We start from the raw sequence: 20,107 nt of genomic DNA on the forward strand, positions 1-20,107 counted from the left end.
TTCCGTGTTTTTTAAGTGTGAGGATATAAAATTTTTAAAAGATGATATTTGGGTTGTTTTTTGCAACAAAAGGATAGTTTTAAAATATCTTGCTAATCATGAAGGCTTCATATTATCAATAGTTAATATCTCAAGTGATAAAATTGGGCTGAATTCAATGATAATGGTTACAAATTCATATTTTAAATAATCTTTATATTTAAAATTTTTTTGAGCAAGTTTTTATTAGATTTGATTAGGTTGTTTTTATTTTCTTCTCATAATGTAGTTGATGAAAAAACTAGGAGTAGAAGTGTCACTCTTACCATTTGGGGGGTGTTATTTTGTGTTTATTTTTGAATACAAAAATATTTACTTTAACCCATGATTTTTTTTTTTTTTTTTTGCAGCAATCTTTTGAATCTACCTGCTCATTTTGGAGAGGGTTAGTTTAGTTCAAAGTAGATAATATAATCTTTTTCATGAAGATCTGCTTTCTTTCGTTTCCACTTCCTCCCACTGATAAAGCAAATAAAAACCTTGCTATAAATATGTATAAACAAACAGTATGAATGTATCTCAAACTGCACTCTGAGTCTATGATCTTTCTATGATAACATAGATGACACATATTTCTAGACAAGATAATCTTAACCATGTTTTGGCCAATTTTAACATGTCACAGTTCACTTAAAAACAAATGAATAAGTGAAATGCACTACTTCAAACTCTTCTGGACTATGGAAATACTATTCTTTCCTCAAGATATTTTACATAACATTTGAAAACCTCTGCAATAATGACTGAATGAGGGCAACAGTGCCAATCTCTATATTACATATTAGTAAACTTTAATTCCTTGATTTTAGCTAAAATTAATACAAATAAAAGCCCTGTTATTTATTCTATGCCCCTAATGGATTATCTTGCACACCCTACATAAAGACCACAGTTCTAGGAAACAGATGATTGATATAGATGAAATGAGATGAAAAAGCAGGAAAAGGGAAGAAAGGAATTCCTATTCTTGCTAGAAAACTTTTTTTTTTTTTTTAAAAGAATGGATCTCCCCATTCCTCACTCATGCTAGAAGTATAATGTCTACTTGAAGGTTGATCTCTGATCCTAGGGGCTTTGATACTGCTCTCTGTCTGACACTACTCCCAGTCCAGTCCTGGGGCCTCTTCCAATTCATGACAAGCTTAGTGTAGATGGCAGATTTGCAATATCTCAGAGAAATTTAGAATTCCCAAGCTCCAGAGATCTGGCAGTCAGCCTCCCCAGTACTTGGGATTATAGATGCCCATGACAGATCTTCTTGTAGCCCCTTTGAATGTCAGACTCAAATTATCCCAAGGCCTCATAGCCTTAGCCCTTCATTCCCACCCAACTCCTCTTCTTCTGTTCCCTTAGAAAGAGGCAGCATACAGAAACATTGGTGGCTGGTCATGGTGTATTGTTACCGAACGCAAACGAGGAGTGGAAGGATAAGCTGTGGCTGGTAGGAGTAGGGGCTGTGTTGTGGATAATCTCGAAGATCTCATCTTCAGGGTTCCCATCCTGTTGAGTAAGATGATTCCTCCAGAGGGCTTCTTTATGGTAGCATCACATTTATCTGGGTAGGGGGATGTGGAGTAAAATCAAATCAATCAAGTATTTATTGAACACAAGGGGATGTGCTCGATGCTAAAGGAAATACCAAAAAGTACATAAACTCCCTGACCTCTCAAGGAAACTAGAGATTAGTAGGAAAGAAAGTCATTTACTAGAAAAAGAAACATTACATTATAAAGGCTTCATAGAAGAAATAGGATTTTTAGTTTGAATGTCAACTTTTCAGTACCTCAATTTCCTTTTCAGGAGAAAGAGAATATGTTATTCAAGTACAATTTGGACTAGATGACCTCTAAGAGGAGAGCCTTCCAGCTCTAAGACACTGTGAATCTCCAAATGATGGATGGGATTTCAGTAGGCAAAGAGGAACACAAGGGCATTCTAGGCTGGCAAGTAAAAGGGGGAGGGTGGGGGAAGCCAGACACGTTCCAAGGGCAATGAACAGAAAAAAAAAACACAGAGAATTTCAGCATAGGAAAAAAACCTTGGCAATAATCTCATACAACATTCTTATTTTAAAGAAGAGAAATTTGAAGTCTAGAAAAGTGAACACCAGCTTAGATAAAATGGAATGTTTATGTTGACATCGGTAATGGTGATTGTCAGAAGATGCACTCTGTCACTCATAGTCTTAGAAAGTTGTATGAGATTTGGAGTAGTTAACTGAGTTTTTCATAGTCACACAAATATTAAATGCCTACTTTGTGTCAGGTAGAAAAAGAAAAAAATTGAATGTCCCTGTTCTCAAGATGTCTGTAATCTACAAGGGAAAAACAACATATACTTACATGAATAAAGACAAATGCAAAGTAATTTTTGAGGAGTGGGGAACACTAGCAAATGGGAAAATTGGTGAGGACTTTTGTAGGAGATAGCACTTGAATCTTAAAGAGAGGTGGATATGTCAGAAGTAAAAAGATAAGAGGCAGTATTCCAACAAGCATAGGGTATAGTAGGGCATTTAGCTAGCATTTATATAATACTTTTAAGATTTGTAAAGTACTTTATAAATGTTATTTTATTTAATCATCATAGCAACCTCAGAAAATAGGGCTTTTATTATTCTCATTTTACAGACAAGAAAACTGAGGTTGAAAAGCTAAGTAATGCCCAGAATCATACAGATAGTAAGGATTTAAACTTAGTAAAAAGCATAGTCAGAAGATGAAATATTGTGTAGAGGGGACAGCAAATGGGCCAGTTTGATTGAAATGTAGAATGCTAAAGGTGAATAATGTGTAGTTAGCCTGGAATGATAGAGTGGACCCTATTTTGTGACAAGCTTTAAATGAACTCAGAGTTCATACTTTATTTTAGAAGGAACAGGGAACCATTGAAACTTTTTGAGCAAGGACATGGTCAAACTTCGGTTTTAAGAATATAATTTGGAGCAATAAAGGATGATTCTTCCTGACTCCATCTACTACAATCTCCAGTGTTTCACGTATACCTCCAAAGAAGTACAAAATTGGGAAGGCAGATTGGGGAGCGCTAATGTCAGGCTAAAATATTGGAACTATGCACAAGGAAATCATTGGTGCTTTTTGAGATGCAGAATAACTTGATCTAACCAGTGCTATTAAACTCAACTAGAAACAGATCTCTGCTGACATGCACATCACATAAATTATATTATCTATGTTGAATTGTATTTCTGTTTATTTTACTAAACATTTCCCAATTATATCTTAATCTAGTTCAGTTTTGCTTTTTGAGTTCATTTGGCCACTCAGCGTTGAGTTTGACTACTTCTGATCTGAGCCATGCTGCAGGAAAACTAATCTGATGTCAATATGGAACAATAAGAATTGAGAAAAGTTGGACAAGGTCACCTGTTAGGAAACCTTTCAATAAACTAAGTATGAGGCATCAAGGATTTAAAATAAGATAGTGGGACATTGTCCAAAGATAGGGGAAAAGAAGAATTGATAAAACAATAGCATTTAATAACTAAGAAGTTAGGGAAAGGAAGAAATAAAAAAATACATATTCAGATTTTGAGGATAGATACTTGGGATAATAGAAATAGGAAAATGAGGAGCCAGGTTCAGAAGAAAGACAAGGAGTTCATAGTTTCAGAAACATACAAAATAAAACAGAATGTAACCCATGAGAAAGTTCAGGCTATTGATGTAGATTTGGGAGTCATCTGATCCTTAGAGACCCCATAGAAATATATCTTCCTCTTCCTGATTCACCCCTACTACTGGACTTTTCAAAGGCTCAGATATAGGCAAGGATTTCTATACTTAAGCACATAAACATTCTTCTAGTGTGATAGTGGGAATTCCCACTTGTTTTTGACCACTACATTTTTTGGAGGGCCATTTCTTTATTCTCTCTATTGAATTTGGGCTAGGGAATTTGAATAGCAAAGTGACATGTTTAGAAGTATCCATCAGCTGATAAATTCTTGGTACAAATCATTTAATCTTTCTAAGCTTCAATTTCTTCATCTGGAAAAGAAGGGCTGAGTTGAGATGGCCTCAAAGATCCTTCTCAGCTCTAAATCTAGGATGCAGAATTCTCTGACCCAGAAGTATTTCCACTCCTCTTTTCTCTCTCAACTATTGCTACAATCAGACAATCAACTAACATTTAATAAGTACCTGTGATAGATCAGGTCTTGTGCTAGATGTTATACAAAAAAAAAAAAAAAAAAAAAAAAAGAAGACAGAACTCTTCTTTTAATGTCTAGAAACTCATAATTTACTGGGTGGAACCTACATATATACAAAAGCAAAACAAAAGAAATTGAGGGGAGAAGGCACTAAAACTGGTGGGAATCAGAAAAGGCCTCAAAGTAGATGGTGCTTGAGCTTTGTCTCAAAGGTAGATCCAGACAGATGAAGAGAATTTCATTAGTGGAGACACAGCCTGTGCAAAGGCAGGAAGGAGAATATTGGAAACTGTAATGAGGTCAATTTGGCCTGAGTGTAGAGTTCTGACAGACTACTAATAATCTATAGTCAACCTGAAAAGACAGACCTGGAGCCAGATTATGAATAGTGTTAAATGACAAATAAAGGAGTCCATATTTTATCATCCTGAGCAGGGAAGTGATGTAGATTTCTGTAAGCAATATCAGTTAGGCAATTGTGAGGAAAATAAACTAGAGAGAAGAGGCCAATTTAGAGGTGACTTCAATAATGAGGGCTTGCCTTGAAAGGTATTGGAACCAACATTAAAACTTAATTAGTTCTGGAAATTAAGGGACAGAGCTTCTTGATAATCTAAATATAAAAACCAGCCCATCAGAAGGCAGAAGCTCAAACATGTGTAAACATAGTAATGGAAAAGTAGGGAAACTACATTCAATTGAATTCATGCTGTATCCTTGCCAAGTATCCTTCACTTGTTATGCAAGTAAATATTTTAAACTCTATAATAATAATAATGAGGGCCTGAATTAGAGTGGTTATAATATGTATAGGAAGAAGGTGATAGATACAAGAGATATAAAGGTGGTGCAATCAGTGAGACTTGACAACTGATAGGATCTGGTGCTGATGGGGTAAGTGAAAGTAAGTAGAGAGTAAATCCATATGACTAGAAATCTTGATAGGAAAGAGGAAGTTAGAAGGGATTGGGGGCAGTGAAGAGTGAAGATTTTGGATATGTTGAATGTGAGATGTCTATGGGATATTCAGGTGTCAATGCCCAGAAGGTAATAAGTGAAGTTGCATTAGAGTTCAAGGAAGAGATGAAGGCTGAATATGTAAATTTGAGAGTCATTGGCTGGGAGATGACAGCTGAAACCATGAGCTGATGAAATAAGTGAAAGCGATTCTAGAAGGAAGAGAAGAGGATCCAAAATATGTATAGAAGAATTGCACATGTTTAACATATATTGAATTACTTGCCATTTAGGGGGGGGGAAGGGAAGGAAAAAATTTGGAACATAAGGTTTTGCAAGGGTAAATGTTGAAAATTATCCATGCATATGTTTTGAAAATTAAAAGCTTTAACAAAAAAAAAAAAAAATTTAAAGGGAATCCAAGACAGAGCTTTACATGAAGGGTACAGAACATAGATGATGATCCTACAATGAAGGCTAAAAATGATTAGAGAGAATCATGACAGAGCAATGTTATAAATCTCTAGGAAGGAGTGAGTATCCAGAAGGGTAGAAATTAAGTGATGTAGAGAGGTCAAGAATGATGGGGACCCAAGAAAGGCGATTGAATTTAGCAATAAAGAAAATACTAGTGATAGAATAGATACCACTGAATGGTGGGAACAGATAACAAATTGAGAAGTGAGTGGAGGCAATGAGAATAAACAACTTTTTCTAGGAATTTGTAAGAGGGAGGAGAGATATAGGATAATAGCTTAAAGGGATGGTAGGGTCAAGTGAAGGTTTTCTCATACCTAAAACTCCCAGAGACACTCGCTGGTAATGGCCTCGCTGTCAGCTAGCAAGACACCACTGCTGTCAGCCCGTATGTAGTAGCCATTGGGGGCCAATACAGCAAGGAGGTTGCTGCCTCGTAGTTCTAGACAGAAGTTGAGAGCAAACTTTCCCCAAGGACGGAAGGTGCCATAGGCTGTCAGGGACCAGAACGTGCCACCCTGTGCTGGAAGGGTAGGAGAACTGAGGTCATTAAGCGATGTGAAAGGGAAGTATGTGCGTTAAGTCCCTGGACACCTGAGTGGGAGCATGGACACATCACCACACTACCATCATCAATCATATCTCTTCCCCTCCCCAATCTCTTGCCCCATATCAGCTGTGCTCTAGCTAATAAAAATATTAACTAGCTGGCATTTAAATAATACTTTAAGTTTTAGGAAACACTTTATATAGATTATTCCATTTGATCCTCCCAACATTCCATTTGATCCTCCCAACAACCATGGGAGTTAGTGCTATTATTATTCTCATTTTACAGATGAGGAAACTGAGTCACAGAGAGGTCACAGAGGTTAGCAAGTATCTGAGGGAAGAATCAAACTCAAGCCTCCCTTATTCCACATGCAGGGCTCTATGGATTGTACCACCTGGCTGCCTCAGAGGTGAGGAGAGATATAGATTTCTGTGCTATGTCTTCCCAAACTTGGGATCTGCAACAAGAGCAATGGGGAAACACCTTCCTCCTTACACAGACTTAAAAAAAATCCCATCTACTTTCTTTCACGTATCAATCTACTAATCCACCTTCCACCTAAGCCCCAGGACAATTTCCTACCAGCCCCATCCCCTTTTCCCCAGTTTATCACCTCCAATATTTTAGGATGAGCTGCCCTATAATTCATTTTAACTTACCCCTATGACTAGACTCTTCTTGAAGAGGCAAGAATAAGGAAAAGTCAGAGAAAACGTCAATTTATTTTAATTTAGGATAGAGAGATTTTTAAGTAAAGTGTGTCTTCAGAAAATCTTAAAACCTTAGGGAGTGGTGTAGCAGGAAGGGCACTGGAATAGGAGTCATGATTTATAGATTCAAGACATATCCCAGCACTGCCATTAATCTGCTGAATGACCTCATTCAAACTACCCCACCTCACCAGGCCCTTGCCCAAGAGATAAGTTCAGATCAGATTGGCTTCAAGATCTTCTCCAAAGCCAACAACATAAATATTAAGAGTTGGAAGGGACTTGGAGACTATCCAATCTAGACTCCCCCTCTCCCAAGTCCTGGGAAGGGCTGAGTTGGGGAAGGAGCCAATGGACACTGAGCAATGATCCCCAGATCCCTTCTGGCACACCCATGAGGAGAGATTGGGATGAGAGTAGCACTCACCCTGGAAATGGTAAATGCTTTGCCTGCAGGGCAGTAGCTGGATACAGTCTGGCTGGTCCATGTTACACTGCAGTTGGTCATGTTCTGATGATGTACCCACATAGCCATAGCGACCTCTCAGTGCCAGGAAGGGTCGATTGACTAAGCAAATCCTGAATTCTTCAGAGGGACCTGGGGAAAATGGGAGTAGAGGTCACTGGAGAAGATAATTAAATTGTTCTGAGCTCTTTCAGATGTGATGTACTAGGGAGAGACTAGGTATGGAAAAGCATTATTCAAGGATTCCTGGTCCAGAAGATCCCAAGGTGAACGTTCCCTCTGCTTACCTGGATGTGAAGAAGTAGCTATCAAGAACCCATTAGATGTGACACCCACATAGCGTCCATTAGCAGCCCGTAGAATAATTTTGCCACAGTTCCAATTCACACAGAAAATAGCCTCAGGCTCTTGTTTTCGTCCATCTCCCACCACAGCCCTATGTGACCTCTACAGAGAGGGAGAAAGTTTCAATGTTAGGGCAGAATCCAGGTTCTCTCTCAAATCTTGCTTCTGGAGTCCTCTCTCAGGTTATTAATATTGACTTCACCCAGGAATTTTTAACCTTTTTTGTGTCACAACCCCCCCCCCCTGTTTAAACCCTCCTCAGATTAATACATTGAGATGTATAAAATAAAATACACTGCAAAGAAAACTATCCTGAAATACAGTTTTTTTGTTTTTGTTTTTGTTTTTTTTTTGCTACACAAGTTACTGGTCTATCGGACAATTATTTCTAGCCTAAGATCCCCTGGTCTGGAACTTTATTTTTCTTTTCTTCCATGCTCATCCCAGAAAAAGACCTATTATCAATAGAGGATGAATTATGGTTCACAAAGGGTTAGAGAGTAGGACAGAACAGGGAAAGAGAGGCAGCGTTGTGGGAATGGAAATTAACATTGGACCAGGAGTAAGGATATTCATGGGTTCAAATCCTGCCTGGAACAATTATTAGCTGCCTGACTCTGGGCAAGTTAACTTTTCTGGGCCTTAGCTTTCTCAATTTGAAAATAAAGAAGTTGGAAGCTCTAAATCTGTAATCCTATGGAACCTACAAATAATAATAGTTAACATTTGTAGAGGGTTTGCTAAGTGAGAGGTACTATGGTTAGTGCTTTACAAATTGTCATCTCAGGCAGCTAGGTGGCGCAGTGGATAGAGCACCAGCCTTGAATTCAGGAGGACCCGAGTTCAAATCCGACCTCTGACACTTAACACTTCCTAGCTGTGTGACCCTGGGCAAGTCACTTAAACCCATAATCTGAGGTCACATTCCTGACTCTAAGCCTGGTGCTCTATCCCCTGTGCTACCTAGCTTCCTGTGAACCTCTCTGAATCTCAGTTTGCTCATCTATAAAATGAGGATGATATTGTTTGAAATATCTATTTCACAGGACTGTCACATCCAAATGAAACTGGCTATTATTAATATAATATTATTATTGCCATTACAATTATTAAAGAGGAAAAAGCTCTTCAATATCATCTTCAAAATTTCTGTGGAGGTTTTGTAGCCCTAGAGATTTATATTTATAGTGTGGTCCAACTCTGGATTCTGTAGCCCAACCCTCCTATAATCTAGGCCAGGGCTTCTTAAACTTCTACTCATAATCCCCTTTCTGTCTGTGAAATTTTTGCATGCTCTCGGGGCACATGGGTATATAAAATAGATATACAGATCAAACATTTGCTGATAATGCCTAAATGTGACCCCACATTCCATATGTGCAGTTAGGAGACTCCATAGGAGACTCATGATCCTCAGTTTAAGAAACTAGGATCTAGGTTACTCTTCTTAGGAACAAAAGAAAGGCTTGTACTCAGGATCACGGGGGCAAATCAGAATGAATTAGGGATTAGGAACACAAGCAGCTCAATTTTTAGTAGGACATCTATTCTGGAAAGGACAACTTTCATTTCTATTGTGAGATGGGGCCCTGGGGTGCTAGGGGGTGCACCTTGGTTGAGAAGAATGGAAAACTTTGGGAGTTTTTATTCCTTCAGATTGTCCTGGATCAACTTTTAGGCCCATAATCTTACCTGTGCTAAATATTGGCCAGTAACTGAACGGAGTTGAATGGCATTAGTATTTGGATTACTCTCATATTGAAAGAAAGACATAGGAGTCATCCGCTCAGATCTAGCACAGACTTCCAAATCTGCAGAAAGAGGGATTTTCATCACAAGTAGCCCAGGGGCCAGTGTCAGCCCCTGCTCCTGCTTCTCCAGTCTCTTTTCTGCCTGCACAAAACCCAGACCCCCACCATCTCCCATCAGCATTTCCTCTTTGCATTATTTTTCTGTGGGGAATGGTCCATACCAGACGCTGCAGGACATTTTACAAAGAGGACACAGCCCCTTTCATCCAGAGACTATATAACTGCCTTAAGGCCATATTTTTATTCTTTATTTTAGAGATTCTTCTCTTCCAAGGGTTTAGCATTTTTCATACGCCCCCCTCTCCCCTGCTCTCCTTATTTCTTTCACTCAATTCATCTCCTTTACAGACTTTTCCTCCACCCTTCCCATCAGCTCTATGACTTGCCTGAAACGATGGTGACAAATTTCCGATTCTTAGATTTGATAGTGATCCAGGCTGTGCAATGCTGTAGTACAAACCACTCCTCTCCCCCCATGGCGTTGGAGCCCAGAGCCAGGAGGGCACGGGAGCCCTGTGGGTACAAGAGGCATCCCTCCCCATCGCCCAAGGCCACCTGCCCACCGGGCCGCAGCTGAAGGTGAAAGGCCGTTTGCGGCGAGGGCCTGCTGACCAACCTGGCATTTTGGGACACGAAGTGGTGGGAAGAAGACTCGAGGTGGTAGAGCCCATCGTGGAAGTGCAGCAGGAAGCCGCACTCCTCCAGGTAAGGCACAGGAGCATCTACCCAGGCGCAACCCTGGTCAGGACTGGCCCGGACATAGCAGCGGGTGATTGGGCTGTAGAGCATCACGTGCACATGCAAGGCTGGCCGCGGGGCCCACATGTGGTAGGCGGAGAGCACTCTGGAGGTACAAAACACTTCCTCGCCATCCGACTCCAGGTAGTGGCCAGTGACCATGCACTGAAGCGTCCACTTGCCGTGGCGGTGGAAGCGAAGCAGGAAGTAGCCGTGCTGCGAGTTCTCGGGCCACCCACAATAGACGGAGCCGTCTCCCTCCGGCAGCAAGATGTGGCCGTGGACGCTCTGGAGGCGTACCACGGCCTGGGAATCCTCATCCTGTTCATTGCACACTATTAATTCCCAGGTCTGCAGAGAACTCCCAGGGAGGGAGGAGGGAAATATTAGTGCCCACCAGATTACAGGTCCTAAGGTGCTCATTCACAGCGTCCTGGATGTCAAAGTAACATGACCAGAATACTTACCATTGGAAATTTTAAGCCAGTCTCATCAAACCACAGTTTCTCATGTGGTTACAAAAAAGTTCATAGGTTCATAGACTTAGAAATGGAAAAGGCCAACCTTCTCATTTTACAGAGAGGGAAACTGAGGCAGATAATGGTGAAGTGACTTGGCCAGTCACACAGCAAGTAAGTACTTATCTGTGGCAGGATATGAACTCAAGCCTTTTTGACTTCAAGCCCCATGCTCTATCAAAGGCATCATGATGATTTTCTAGTTAGCTCAACATGAATATTCAATTCTCTATTCTCAATTTCCTCCCAAGATTGGTGTGGGTCAAAGGTCAACAGAATTCAAAAGTAAGTCTCACTTTTCTCTCTCAGACACTATAGTCAGGAAACAGGTGTGTCAGCTCAGGATGCTCAGTCTGTATCTCCATTCCCAGAACCATCTGTTTCTAAGAGTAGTCATCACACAGAATTCTATCTCTACCTGATGTGTCAGAGATGAACAACAAGTAGCTCAGGTCCAAGGAGCAAAAGTTTGCTGTTGTAAGCTGTAATTGCTTTGATAGGGGATGGGGCTTGTCGTCAATAAGAAATGAGTGTGAATTCTGTTGAAGACACCAGTCATGTGATTCTGTCAAGTCTAAGCCTTTAGATTTCATATTTCCTAGAAATAATGTGTTGACCATAGACTCAGGCAGCAAGACTTAGAAATTGTGTGTATGTGTATGGTGCTCAGAGGCACACCTAGATCAAACAGCTTTCCAACCTGGGGCTAAAATTTAGAAGGCTCAAGTAGCACTTCTGGTCTTCTGAGTCAACACACCTAGTCATGAAGAATAATTAATTAATATCAGAAACTCCCAGACATGGCCCATTAGCCACCAATAATACCCAGCAGAGCTCCTTACTGGCTGGCCATCTGCTCCCCACTCCCCTCAAGCAGCATTTGAGGAACAGCATGGCTCTGAAATACTTGTCCTAGGAAATATACACTTATGGTATTTGCTTGGGGCATAAAAATTGATATTTAAATGTTCTTAGTGGAAAGGGAGAATTTGAAGTAAAAATAGAGACAAAGAGCCCAGTTCCAGCCTCTGTTCCATGCCATTCTTCTTATGGAATCCATGAGTTCTTGGAATTCTTCACATGTGACTCTGCTGGAATCCTCCTTTTCTCCTATTCCCTTTTTGAGATGAGAAATCAGTACTTAGTGTTATATATACCTTCCCCCTTTCCCTTATATCTATCTATATATTATATATATATATATATGAAAACATGCACATATATATGTGTATATGTATACATACACACACACATACATGTGATTTTCCCTTGAGACCCCATAGTCCTTCATTCTAGCTTGAGGATCTGGAAGTCTCTCCCTTTGTGATGTCACAGTGCCTCTGTGCTGACACTACAGGGAGCAGAGGGTGAGAGAGCTGCCAGAGCAGAGAGAGGCAGGAAGACTGGAAGTGAACTGTGGACTTATTAAAGGTATATGAGATTCTGATGAGGTAAGATGGAGTTGGAGATGGAGACACCACGGGCACAGCACAGAAAGGACCCAGGAATGTCAGTGATAGAAGTAAGTAAAAGGGCTGAGAGCCAGGGCAGGAGAAAAGGTGCCAACATTCCCGAGACAGGGAATGTGATTTGAGCATCATCGTTGTGATACCCCACTCACCCCAGTGATGGCTGGTTACCTGTCTCCTGCCTAAGCCTTTAGCTACAGCAGTGATTTTATTTCCATAGTTCTCAGCTGTTAGATAGGTGCCAGCCCAGCTGATAAGGCCAACCTTCTGGTCCTCTGGCCGGGACCCATGAAGCATCCAATCCTCCTCCATGGGGCCGGCGCCACACTTGATGACTCCGTCCGGCCCAGCCTCGTCCTAGCATGCACCTGCAGGCCATAGGGCCAGGAACAGGGCCCCAGGACCAACAAGGGAGGGAACCTAAAGGGGGAACCTCCTGGGCGAGTGCCCTCCCTGCTGGACCTAACCACCTCTGTGACCCGTGGGCATTATGACCATAAAGGTTACTGACTTTTCCCAGAGGTCTGCCTGTCATCACCCTTTAGTGGGACAAGGCACGGTCCTAATCCTTCACCATTGCATCCTTCCACATTTGTTAAACTGTCACTCCAGAGTGCGTAAGAATCTCAGGACCATGGCAGTCTTCTATATTCTGAGTCTGGGCAGAGAGCCATGTGGGATCTAAGACTAGAAGTCACAAACCTCTTTGCTCTTCTACGACCACCTTGTGACTTCAGGCAAGTCCCATTTCTGGTCTTTCTTTGTTAAACAGGAGAAGACATTCTGTCTTTATTCAGGTGTATGAGGTTCCCTTAGGGTTGAGGGATCCCTCTAGCCTAAGAATGTGAGGAGAAAACAAAACAAAACTACTGAGAATGTTGAATTCTCTGGGCAAAGAGAGACAGCCCAATACTGGCTGAGGCTCATGACTGACCCAGAAACATAATGACATGAGTTATCACCATCCCCAACCCTGACACTGCTCCCTAAACTCCCAAATACACTAATCTATATCTCCACCATTAATCATTGGCACATTGGACAAAGAATTCAAAGACAAGAAAGCAGAAGATCCAGATTATCTGGTCCCCAGGAATGTTGCTCCTACAACACTACCATGTAGAAAGAAGGGTCTCCACATGGCCAATCCATGTGATCCAGGTAAAGGTGCATAAATCATAAAGAGACAAAACACACAGTGGAAGTCCTGGGGAAATTAGCCGATTTGAGGTGGAGCAAAGTGGCAAACAGAGAAATAGGACATTTAATAAAAAATGGTGGTGGTGGGGGAGTTCCTTTGATTCTTAGCTGGAATTCAAAGGTGAAAATCATTAGCTGCATTAGAGAAAAGATTGTTGTGTGTTGTTTTTCCCTACCAGTTTTTCCTTCCCTTCCCAGTTGGACTTCTCTAGAGGGCAGAGCACCTAGTACACTGTAAGCACAGTATTCCGTCGGATCCAAGATATTCTGTTCCAGTGGAGGGGTGAGCAATAACTGAGGTGATGGAGCAGCCAGAGCTCCTGCTGAGAGGAGCAGCCAGAGATCCAGCTGAGGGGCAGCTAAGTCCTTTAAATAGGGACATGATTGCTTTCGGGCCCAGTGGCGCACACAGAGCTTTTATCTGTCTAGTCCCAGATATAAATATTAAAGCAAGGCTGAGCCAAACAGCCAAGATGGCTAAGAAAAAAATTACTCCTTCAGCTCTTGAAGCCATGGCATTTCCCAAACCAATTTCCATCTTGTCAGAATCCCTATATCCCTCTGAGGTAATATTTCTACTAGTGACTCACTTGTATAGAAGGCTTTCAGATTTACAGTGTGTTCCTCACAAAACAAGTCATCAAGATACCTAGGTAATGTTACCCCAAGGTATCCTGTAAAGGAAAATGATTTGTCCCCATTCTAGAGATGAAGGCAACAACAAAGTTACAAACCACAGCAAATTTATTATTCAATATCCAGTGCTGAATCACAGCACCAGTCTGGTACCCCTCCCACATCCCCCCCAAGAAATGCACCCAAAAGAATGAAATCAAAAGTCAACCCAGTTTCTTTTCTGGAAGGCCTTGGCTCCTGTAGCTGCTTCCACAGTTCCCAGGGAGTCAGAAGACAACCCTTTTCCTCCCTCCCCCCAGTACCCAGAGGGTTAGTCTTTTGGGTCCTGGTAAGAGAGAACATGCAGGCAAGAGCAGCTGTAACAGTGTGTGTGTGAGTGAGAGGGGTGTATGTATGTGTGTGTGTGTGTGTGTGTGTGTGTGTGTGTGTGTGTGTGTGTTGAGAAAGGGGGGAAGGGTAGGAAGTAGGAAGTGCTGCCTCAGGAGTCCTCAAGAGTTCAATTGTCCAAGAGATACAACCTGGGGATTTTCTTCCAGCTGGGGTTTTACCCCTGAAGTAGTTAGCGCTTTGACAGCTCATGGGAAAGCCAGTCCAGCCCATCATACAGCCCGGTACCCTGGGTAGCACAGGTTGCTTGGACATACCACTGTAAGGGAGAAACAGATTAACAAGTGGATAAGCAGTTGGATGGATGGAAGCCTCACTTGTCATGCCAGCCTTCATTTTTTCAGACATAATTCTTTCCCCATACCACCCCTCTATTCTACTGTAAAATTTCCCTCTTGCTTTCAGTCCCCAGAAGAGAGAGAGTGAGGAGACAAACTCACAGTCCGGCTACGTAAGCTCTGCAAACCCAATTTGTCAGTCAGTTCGCTCACAGGCATGGCATTGGGCATGTCCTGCTTATTTGCAAACACCAGCAATACAGCCTCCCGAAGCTCATCCTCCTGGAGCTTGAGAGGGGAAAAGAATAGAAGGATATGATAAGGATTCATACATTACTGCCACTCTTTCTGAGAGGCAAGGTAAACACTGAAGGAAGAAATGAACAGTTATTGAGTGTCTTTTATGCTGGGCACTGAGCTAGGCACTTTACAAATATTATTTCATTTGTTCCTCACCACGACTATGGAAGGTGGGTGCTATTATAAATTCTTCATTTTACAGCTGAGGAAAATAAGACAGAAGTTAAGTGGTTTGATCACAGTCCCACAGCTACTGTCTTGAGGCCAGATTTGAATTAAAATTGTCTTGAGTCCTGGGCTAACACTTTATCTCCTTCACCTACATGCCTGTAGCTAAGAATATTCTACAGTCAGCAGAATATAGTATTTATAATCTTCATTTGTAAAATGGAAAACTATTCTAATTACCTCATAGTAGTTATTTAATTTATTAACTTTAATATGTTTATTAACGTATTAATATATGTTATATATAAATGTGTTTCATGAATTGTAAAGTGTACTATATGAAAGTTAGTTATTTTTATATCAAAATTTCTCAATGATCTGTAGAACCTTGGTGATCCACATAAAGTGAATAGTTTCTGGTAGAAGGATCTCAATTCAAGTGATATTTCCCCCTATTAGAATATTAAATATGAATGAATAAAAAAACATTTATTGTATGCATTTTCAGCATTAAATTAGATTCAGTTTCTTTAATTTTAAACTAACATTTTTCAATTTTTTCCCTGAGTGTTCTATATCTATAGACCAGAATTTGTGAGTTCTTTATATATAATTCAGATGTTATGAATTCATAATACAAGCTTCATACTGTTCTGTAGCTGAACTACTTAAAAAAATGCTACTTCTACATAGCTAATATTACAGTAATTATAAATATAAATAATTTTTTTTTGATGAGGCAATTGGGGTTGTGACTTGCCCAGGGTCACACAGCTAGGAGGTGTTAAGTTTCTGAAACCAAATTTGAACCCAGGTCCTCCTGACTTCAGGGCTGGTGCTCTTAACCACTATTCCACCTAGCTGTCACATAAAATAGAATTATTAATGAGTGAAATTACATAGGTCTTGTAAATGACCAATACCTGCTCTTGGTAAATGAAAAAGAAATCTACTTCAACACAATAACAGATACAATGCACAACAACCTATCTCCCTTTCCTACCTTGGCCAACATCCCACATGCATATGACTAAAGGATAAAAAGAAAGTCTATTTGACTTGCTTCATCCCATAATGGAGGAGAGCTTCTCTCTTTTTCTTTACCCAGAGTGAATCAACATAAGAGATTTTACATCCAAAAAAAGACTTAGATCTCTTGGCCTAGGCTGCAACCCAGTCTGTGTTCTCACTGTGTCTGCTATTTCTGACTCATGAGAGAGGGATTATTGTCCAATGTTCTCCGCAGCCCATCTGGTACGCACCATCTTCTGAAGCTCATCGGCAGATTCTTGGACTCGTTCTCTGTCATTGCTGTCCACTACAAAGATAAGACCCTAGGGTGGGAAGAGAAAGCACAGCCCAGCCAAAGAAAATGAATCATAGTTTTATCCTTCCCATCCCTTTCCTTGCCCTTTCTATAATTCTACTCTTATCCATCAATAGACTCAACTGTTTATTCTAAAAATGAAACAAAAAACCCAACTCCCAAGCTCAAAACATCTTTTGAATATTATATGCAAGATCCCTGTGAGGGGGGAAAAGATATACTTTCTATTTTCAAAATATTTATTAATGTAAAAGGACAGATAAACCAATATTGTATAAGGAAAAATGTCCTCAGGGTCATCTCTAGGTAATATAAGCAAAAGCTATGGGAACATAAAAAGAAAAATTGCTTCTGGCTGGAGAGATCAGAGAAAACTTCATAGAGAAAGAAATAGTATTTGGAGGGAACCTGGAAAGATGAACAGAATTTCAAAAAGTAGAGGGAAAGAGACTGGAGTAGGAGAGAAGGGTGAAACAGAAATATTCTAGGCTGAAGGAAAGGTGAGCAGAAGCAAGGAGACAAGAAACACAAACTACTAAGTCTAGGTGGCTAGAATCCAAAAGGGAGTAGTTGGGAAAATGGTTAAAAAGTAGAATAAAAGTTCTGTGAGGGCAAAGGGCTATTTCAATTTTTAGTTTTAAAACCTAATAAAGTGTCTGGCACACAGTCAGTGCTTAATAACCAGAGAAATGAGTTTTATTTTATAGGCAGTGGGGAACTATGGGAAATTTTAAGTGGTGGTGGGGGGGACAAGGGATATAGCTATTTAATGCTATTTTTGCTTGGCTGGACAGTAGTATGGGATCCCTAGATGCCAAATTTCTGGCCCACCTGAGTGTTTTGAAAGTAGTGTCTCCAAAGAGGCCGAATCTTGTCCTGGCCTCCTACATCCCAGACGGTGAAACAAATGTTCTTATATTCCACGGTCTCCACGTTGAAGCCTGTGAGGAAAGGGAAAAGGGGGGAAGCCTGGGGGGGAGGAGGGGCACTGTAACGTGGGCAGAAAATTCAACTCCACCAAAGTGAAGGGACATCAGCATGGGCAGGAGAACTTCTGGGACTCCCATTAGGACAACATGCAGACTTAAAAAGAATTTACAGCAGAACTCAGAGTTACATCTCCTACATCCTGGCACTCTCAGCCCCAAACACCATGACCTACTTTCTCAGAGCAGCCGTATCTGGTGTCAGGGTCAGGGCCCAGAGAGGAAACGCTGGGAATAATCACGGACTCCCGAGGAGCCGATCCCGAAACCGTCCCTCCCTCCCTCCCTTCTCCGGACTCACCTATGGTGGGGATGGTAGTGACAATCTCGCCCAGCTTCAGTTTGTAGAGGATTGTGGTCTTGCCTGCGGCATCCAAGCCGACTGCAATAGAGAAGCAGGGTAATGGAAACCGGCTACCGGAGAAGCTCCGAAAGAGACGGGAGGGAGAGGATCCAGGAGCCGATAAGCGCTCCACGGGAAAAATGCAGTGGGAAAGCCTCCCCTCGCACCCCCCACTCCTCGGAGCTAGGTTTAGGGGCCTCAGGAAGAAGCCTGGGCATTATAAGCCATTTCTCAGTAGAAAGAAAGGCACTCTCCGAGCCAAACAAAAAACCCCACCCAAAATAGGCCTGAATTTTAAAGGAAAGAACCCAGGGAAGTAGGCAGGGGCACCCTCAGGGACGGGGGATGTGCCTCCTGGAAGAAGCCTCTACACAGAGACGTTCCAGCCGCGTCCAAGAGCCCTGCGTGGGGGTGGGCGGCCGGCCGGTGGGTTAACCCCACACAGGCCAGCAGGCTCCAGGGCCCGGGCGCCGGCAGGCTGGGGCTGCTGCTGCTGCAAAGCGGAGGAGGCTGCAGGCAGGGCCAGCTGGGCGGCCCGCCATCCCTTCCTATCTAACCCCGCCCCCCACCCGCTAGCCGCGGGCCCGAACGCCGGGGGTCCCCTTTCCCTCTCCTCCCTCGCCCCACACCCCCAGGCTCAGTTTTCCCCCCTCTCTCCTCCCAGCCCCACCCCCAGCTTTTTGCCCGTGGGTAAGGAAGGGGAGGCCGGGGCAGAGCGTGCAGCGAAGCAGAGCGGGGCTGGGCACGGCTGCTGCGGGGGCGGCGGAGGCAGGGCGGGGATGCTGCGGGGGCGGCGGAGGGCGTTACACCGTGGGATGCGGGGGTGTGACGCTGCCCGGGAACTCACCCATGAGGATCCGCATCTGCTTCTTCCCGAAGATCCGCGAGAAGAGCGCGGACACCGTGAGGCCCATGGCTGGGCCGGGGAGGGAGGAGCGGGGAGCCGGGAGCCGGGAGCCGGCAGGTTGCTGGGGGGATGAGGAGCAGCGGCAGCAGGAACCCGGAGCCGCCTCCGCGCTTACAGGACCGGCGTGACGTCACCGGATAGCTCCGCCCCTCATTAGGACCCCGCCCCCACTCCGCGCACCTTTAGGATCTTAGAAACCAGGCACCTCTTTGCAGAAGAGAAAACTGAGGCAGGGAGGAAGGAGCCATTTGTTCGAAGGGTAAATCGCAGGAGAGGGATTCGAACTCTGTTCTAACTCCAAACCACTTCTTTCCAACAGGAAAAACAAAAGCGGAAAGAGAGCTCAAGAAGAAACTCCCAGAATTCTGGAGCCGCACACGTGGGACTCTGTGTATTGTGTGTGTAGGTAGAAGGGAGGATTTGGGGGTAATCGCCAATTCCCAGGCCCTCAGGATCGCCTCAGAGCCCATTTTCGCTCCCATCAACAGAATCAGTTGTAACAGATGCGACTCCTTGCTCCCAGACCGCCCATGGAGCGTTCCCTACTCTTCAACCGCTTGTGTTCAGTCTTTCCCAGAGCCGCAGCAAAGGAAGGCGGGATCTGCGGACACTGCTCTTATTTCCAGGTATCGCGACTGCGGACACCGACGACAAAGAAGCATCATCTTAACTCTGCAAAGTAAGGAATGAAGCTGTGGACTTTGCCCTTTCTTCAAGGTATCACAACTGTTCTGAAATAACCACTAAGCATAATAGACAAATGAAATGTGTATTAAGTGCTTTAAAATGCTCCGGGCACTTTGCTAAATGCTGTGATTATGAATAAAACTAAGACACTCCGTGCTGTCTTAGAACTTTTTCCCCCCTCAAGGGGCATTCTAGGGAATCCTAGTATGGTTTACTTTCAGTTCCCTGCCTTCCTCTCTCCCCCCATATTACTAAGAGGCGGGATAGAGTAAAAATCTCTCTTTAAAGCAGGCTTTTTTTTTCTTATACGGGAGAAAGCACGTATTCAAGTTCAGAAGCAATTCTTAGATTTGCTGCTTTTTCCTCTTCCTAGATAGACAAAATTAACCTCTCCAAACAAGCCCTTTTTGGGGGGAGGCAATGAGGTTGAATGACTTTCCCAGAGTCACACAGCTAGGGACTGACTGAACTGCAGGGCAGGTGCTCTCTCCACTTTGCTGTCTATCTGCCCCAACACTAAGCCTTTTAGGTTGGAAAGGGCATAAGTGATGATCTAATCTTCTCATTTGACAAATCGTTTATGATCCAGAAGAAAGTGACTTTCCCAAGATTACACAGGTAGAAAAATATT

General features: G+C 42.6%; 2 protein-coding genes across 2 annotated transcripts; both read right to left on the reverse strand.

The window, feature by feature from the left end:
• Positions 1-1,414: 1,414 nt before the first annotated feature.
• On the reverse strand, positions 1,415-12,694 carry FSCN3 (fascin actin-bundling protein 3). Its single transcript, XM_074268030.1, has 7 exons — positions 12,429-12,694; positions 9,919-10,621; positions 9,414-9,532; positions 7,664-7,823; positions 7,338-7,508; positions 5,965-6,170; positions 1,415-1,594 (listed from the first exon to the last, which is right to left on the reverse strand). The coding sequence occupies exons 1-6, from the start codon at positions 12,567-12,569 to the stop codon at positions 5,965-5,967; spliced, it is 1,500 nt and encodes a 499-aa protein (XP_074124131.1). The 5' UTR covers positions 12,570-12,694; the 3' UTR covers positions 1,415-1,594.
• Positions 12,695-14,183: 1,489 nt separating this feature from the next.
• On the reverse strand, positions 14,184-18,897 carry ARF5 (ARF GTPase 5). Its single transcript, XM_074268031.1, has 6 exons — positions 18,730-18,897; positions 17,841-17,921; positions 17,385-17,494; positions 16,489-16,560; positions 14,921-15,046; positions 14,184-14,739 (listed from the first exon to the last, which is right to left on the reverse strand). The coding sequence occupies exons 1-6, from the start codon at positions 18,794-18,796 to the stop codon at positions 14,653-14,655; spliced, it is 543 nt and encodes a 180-aa protein (XP_074124132.1). The 5' UTR covers positions 18,797-18,897; the 3' UTR covers positions 14,184-14,652.
• Between the last annotated feature and the right edge of the window lie 1,210 nt (positions 18,898-20,107).

Source organism: Sminthopsis crassicaudata, chromosome 5, assembly GCF_048593235.1.
Source record: "Sminthopsis crassicaudata isolate SCR6 chromosome 5, ASM4859323v1, whole genome shotgun sequence".
Classification (NCBI taxonomy): Eukaryota; Metazoa; Chordata; class Mammalia; order Dasyuromorphia; family Dasyuridae; genus Sminthopsis; species Sminthopsis crassicaudata.

What these genes read in the sequence shown, in the direction of transcription:
- ARF5 (XM_074268031.1), bottom strand. Translation starts at nt 18,796, where the DNA reads ATGGGCCTCACGGTGTCCGCGCTCTTCTCGCGGATCTTCGGGAAGAAG. An exon ending in CACTACCATCCCCACCATAG is followed by an intron (nt 17,495 to 17,840) that starts GTGAGTCCGGAG and finishes CTTTCCTCACAG; the next exon opens with GCTTCAACGTGGAGACCGTG. An exon ending in ACTACTTTCAAAACACTCAG is followed by an intron (nt 16,561 to 17,384) that starts GTGGGCCAGAAA and finishes TTCCCACCCTAG; the next exon opens with GGTCTTATCTTTGTAGTGGA.
- FSCN3 (XM_074268030.1), bottom strand. Translation starts at nt 12,569, where the DNA reads ATGGAGGAGGATTGGATGCTTCATGGGTCCCGGCCAGAGGACCAGAAG. An exon ending in AAGGCTTAGGCAGGAGACAG is followed by an intron (nt 10,622 to 12,428) that starts GTAACCAGCCAT and finishes AGTTCTCTGCAG; the next exon opens with ACCTGGGAATTAATAGTGTG. An exon ending in ATTTGTCACCATCGTTTCAG is followed by an intron (nt 9,533 to 9,918) that starts GCAAGTCATAGA and finishes CTCTTTCTGCAG; the next exon opens with ATTTGGAAGTCTGTGCTAGA.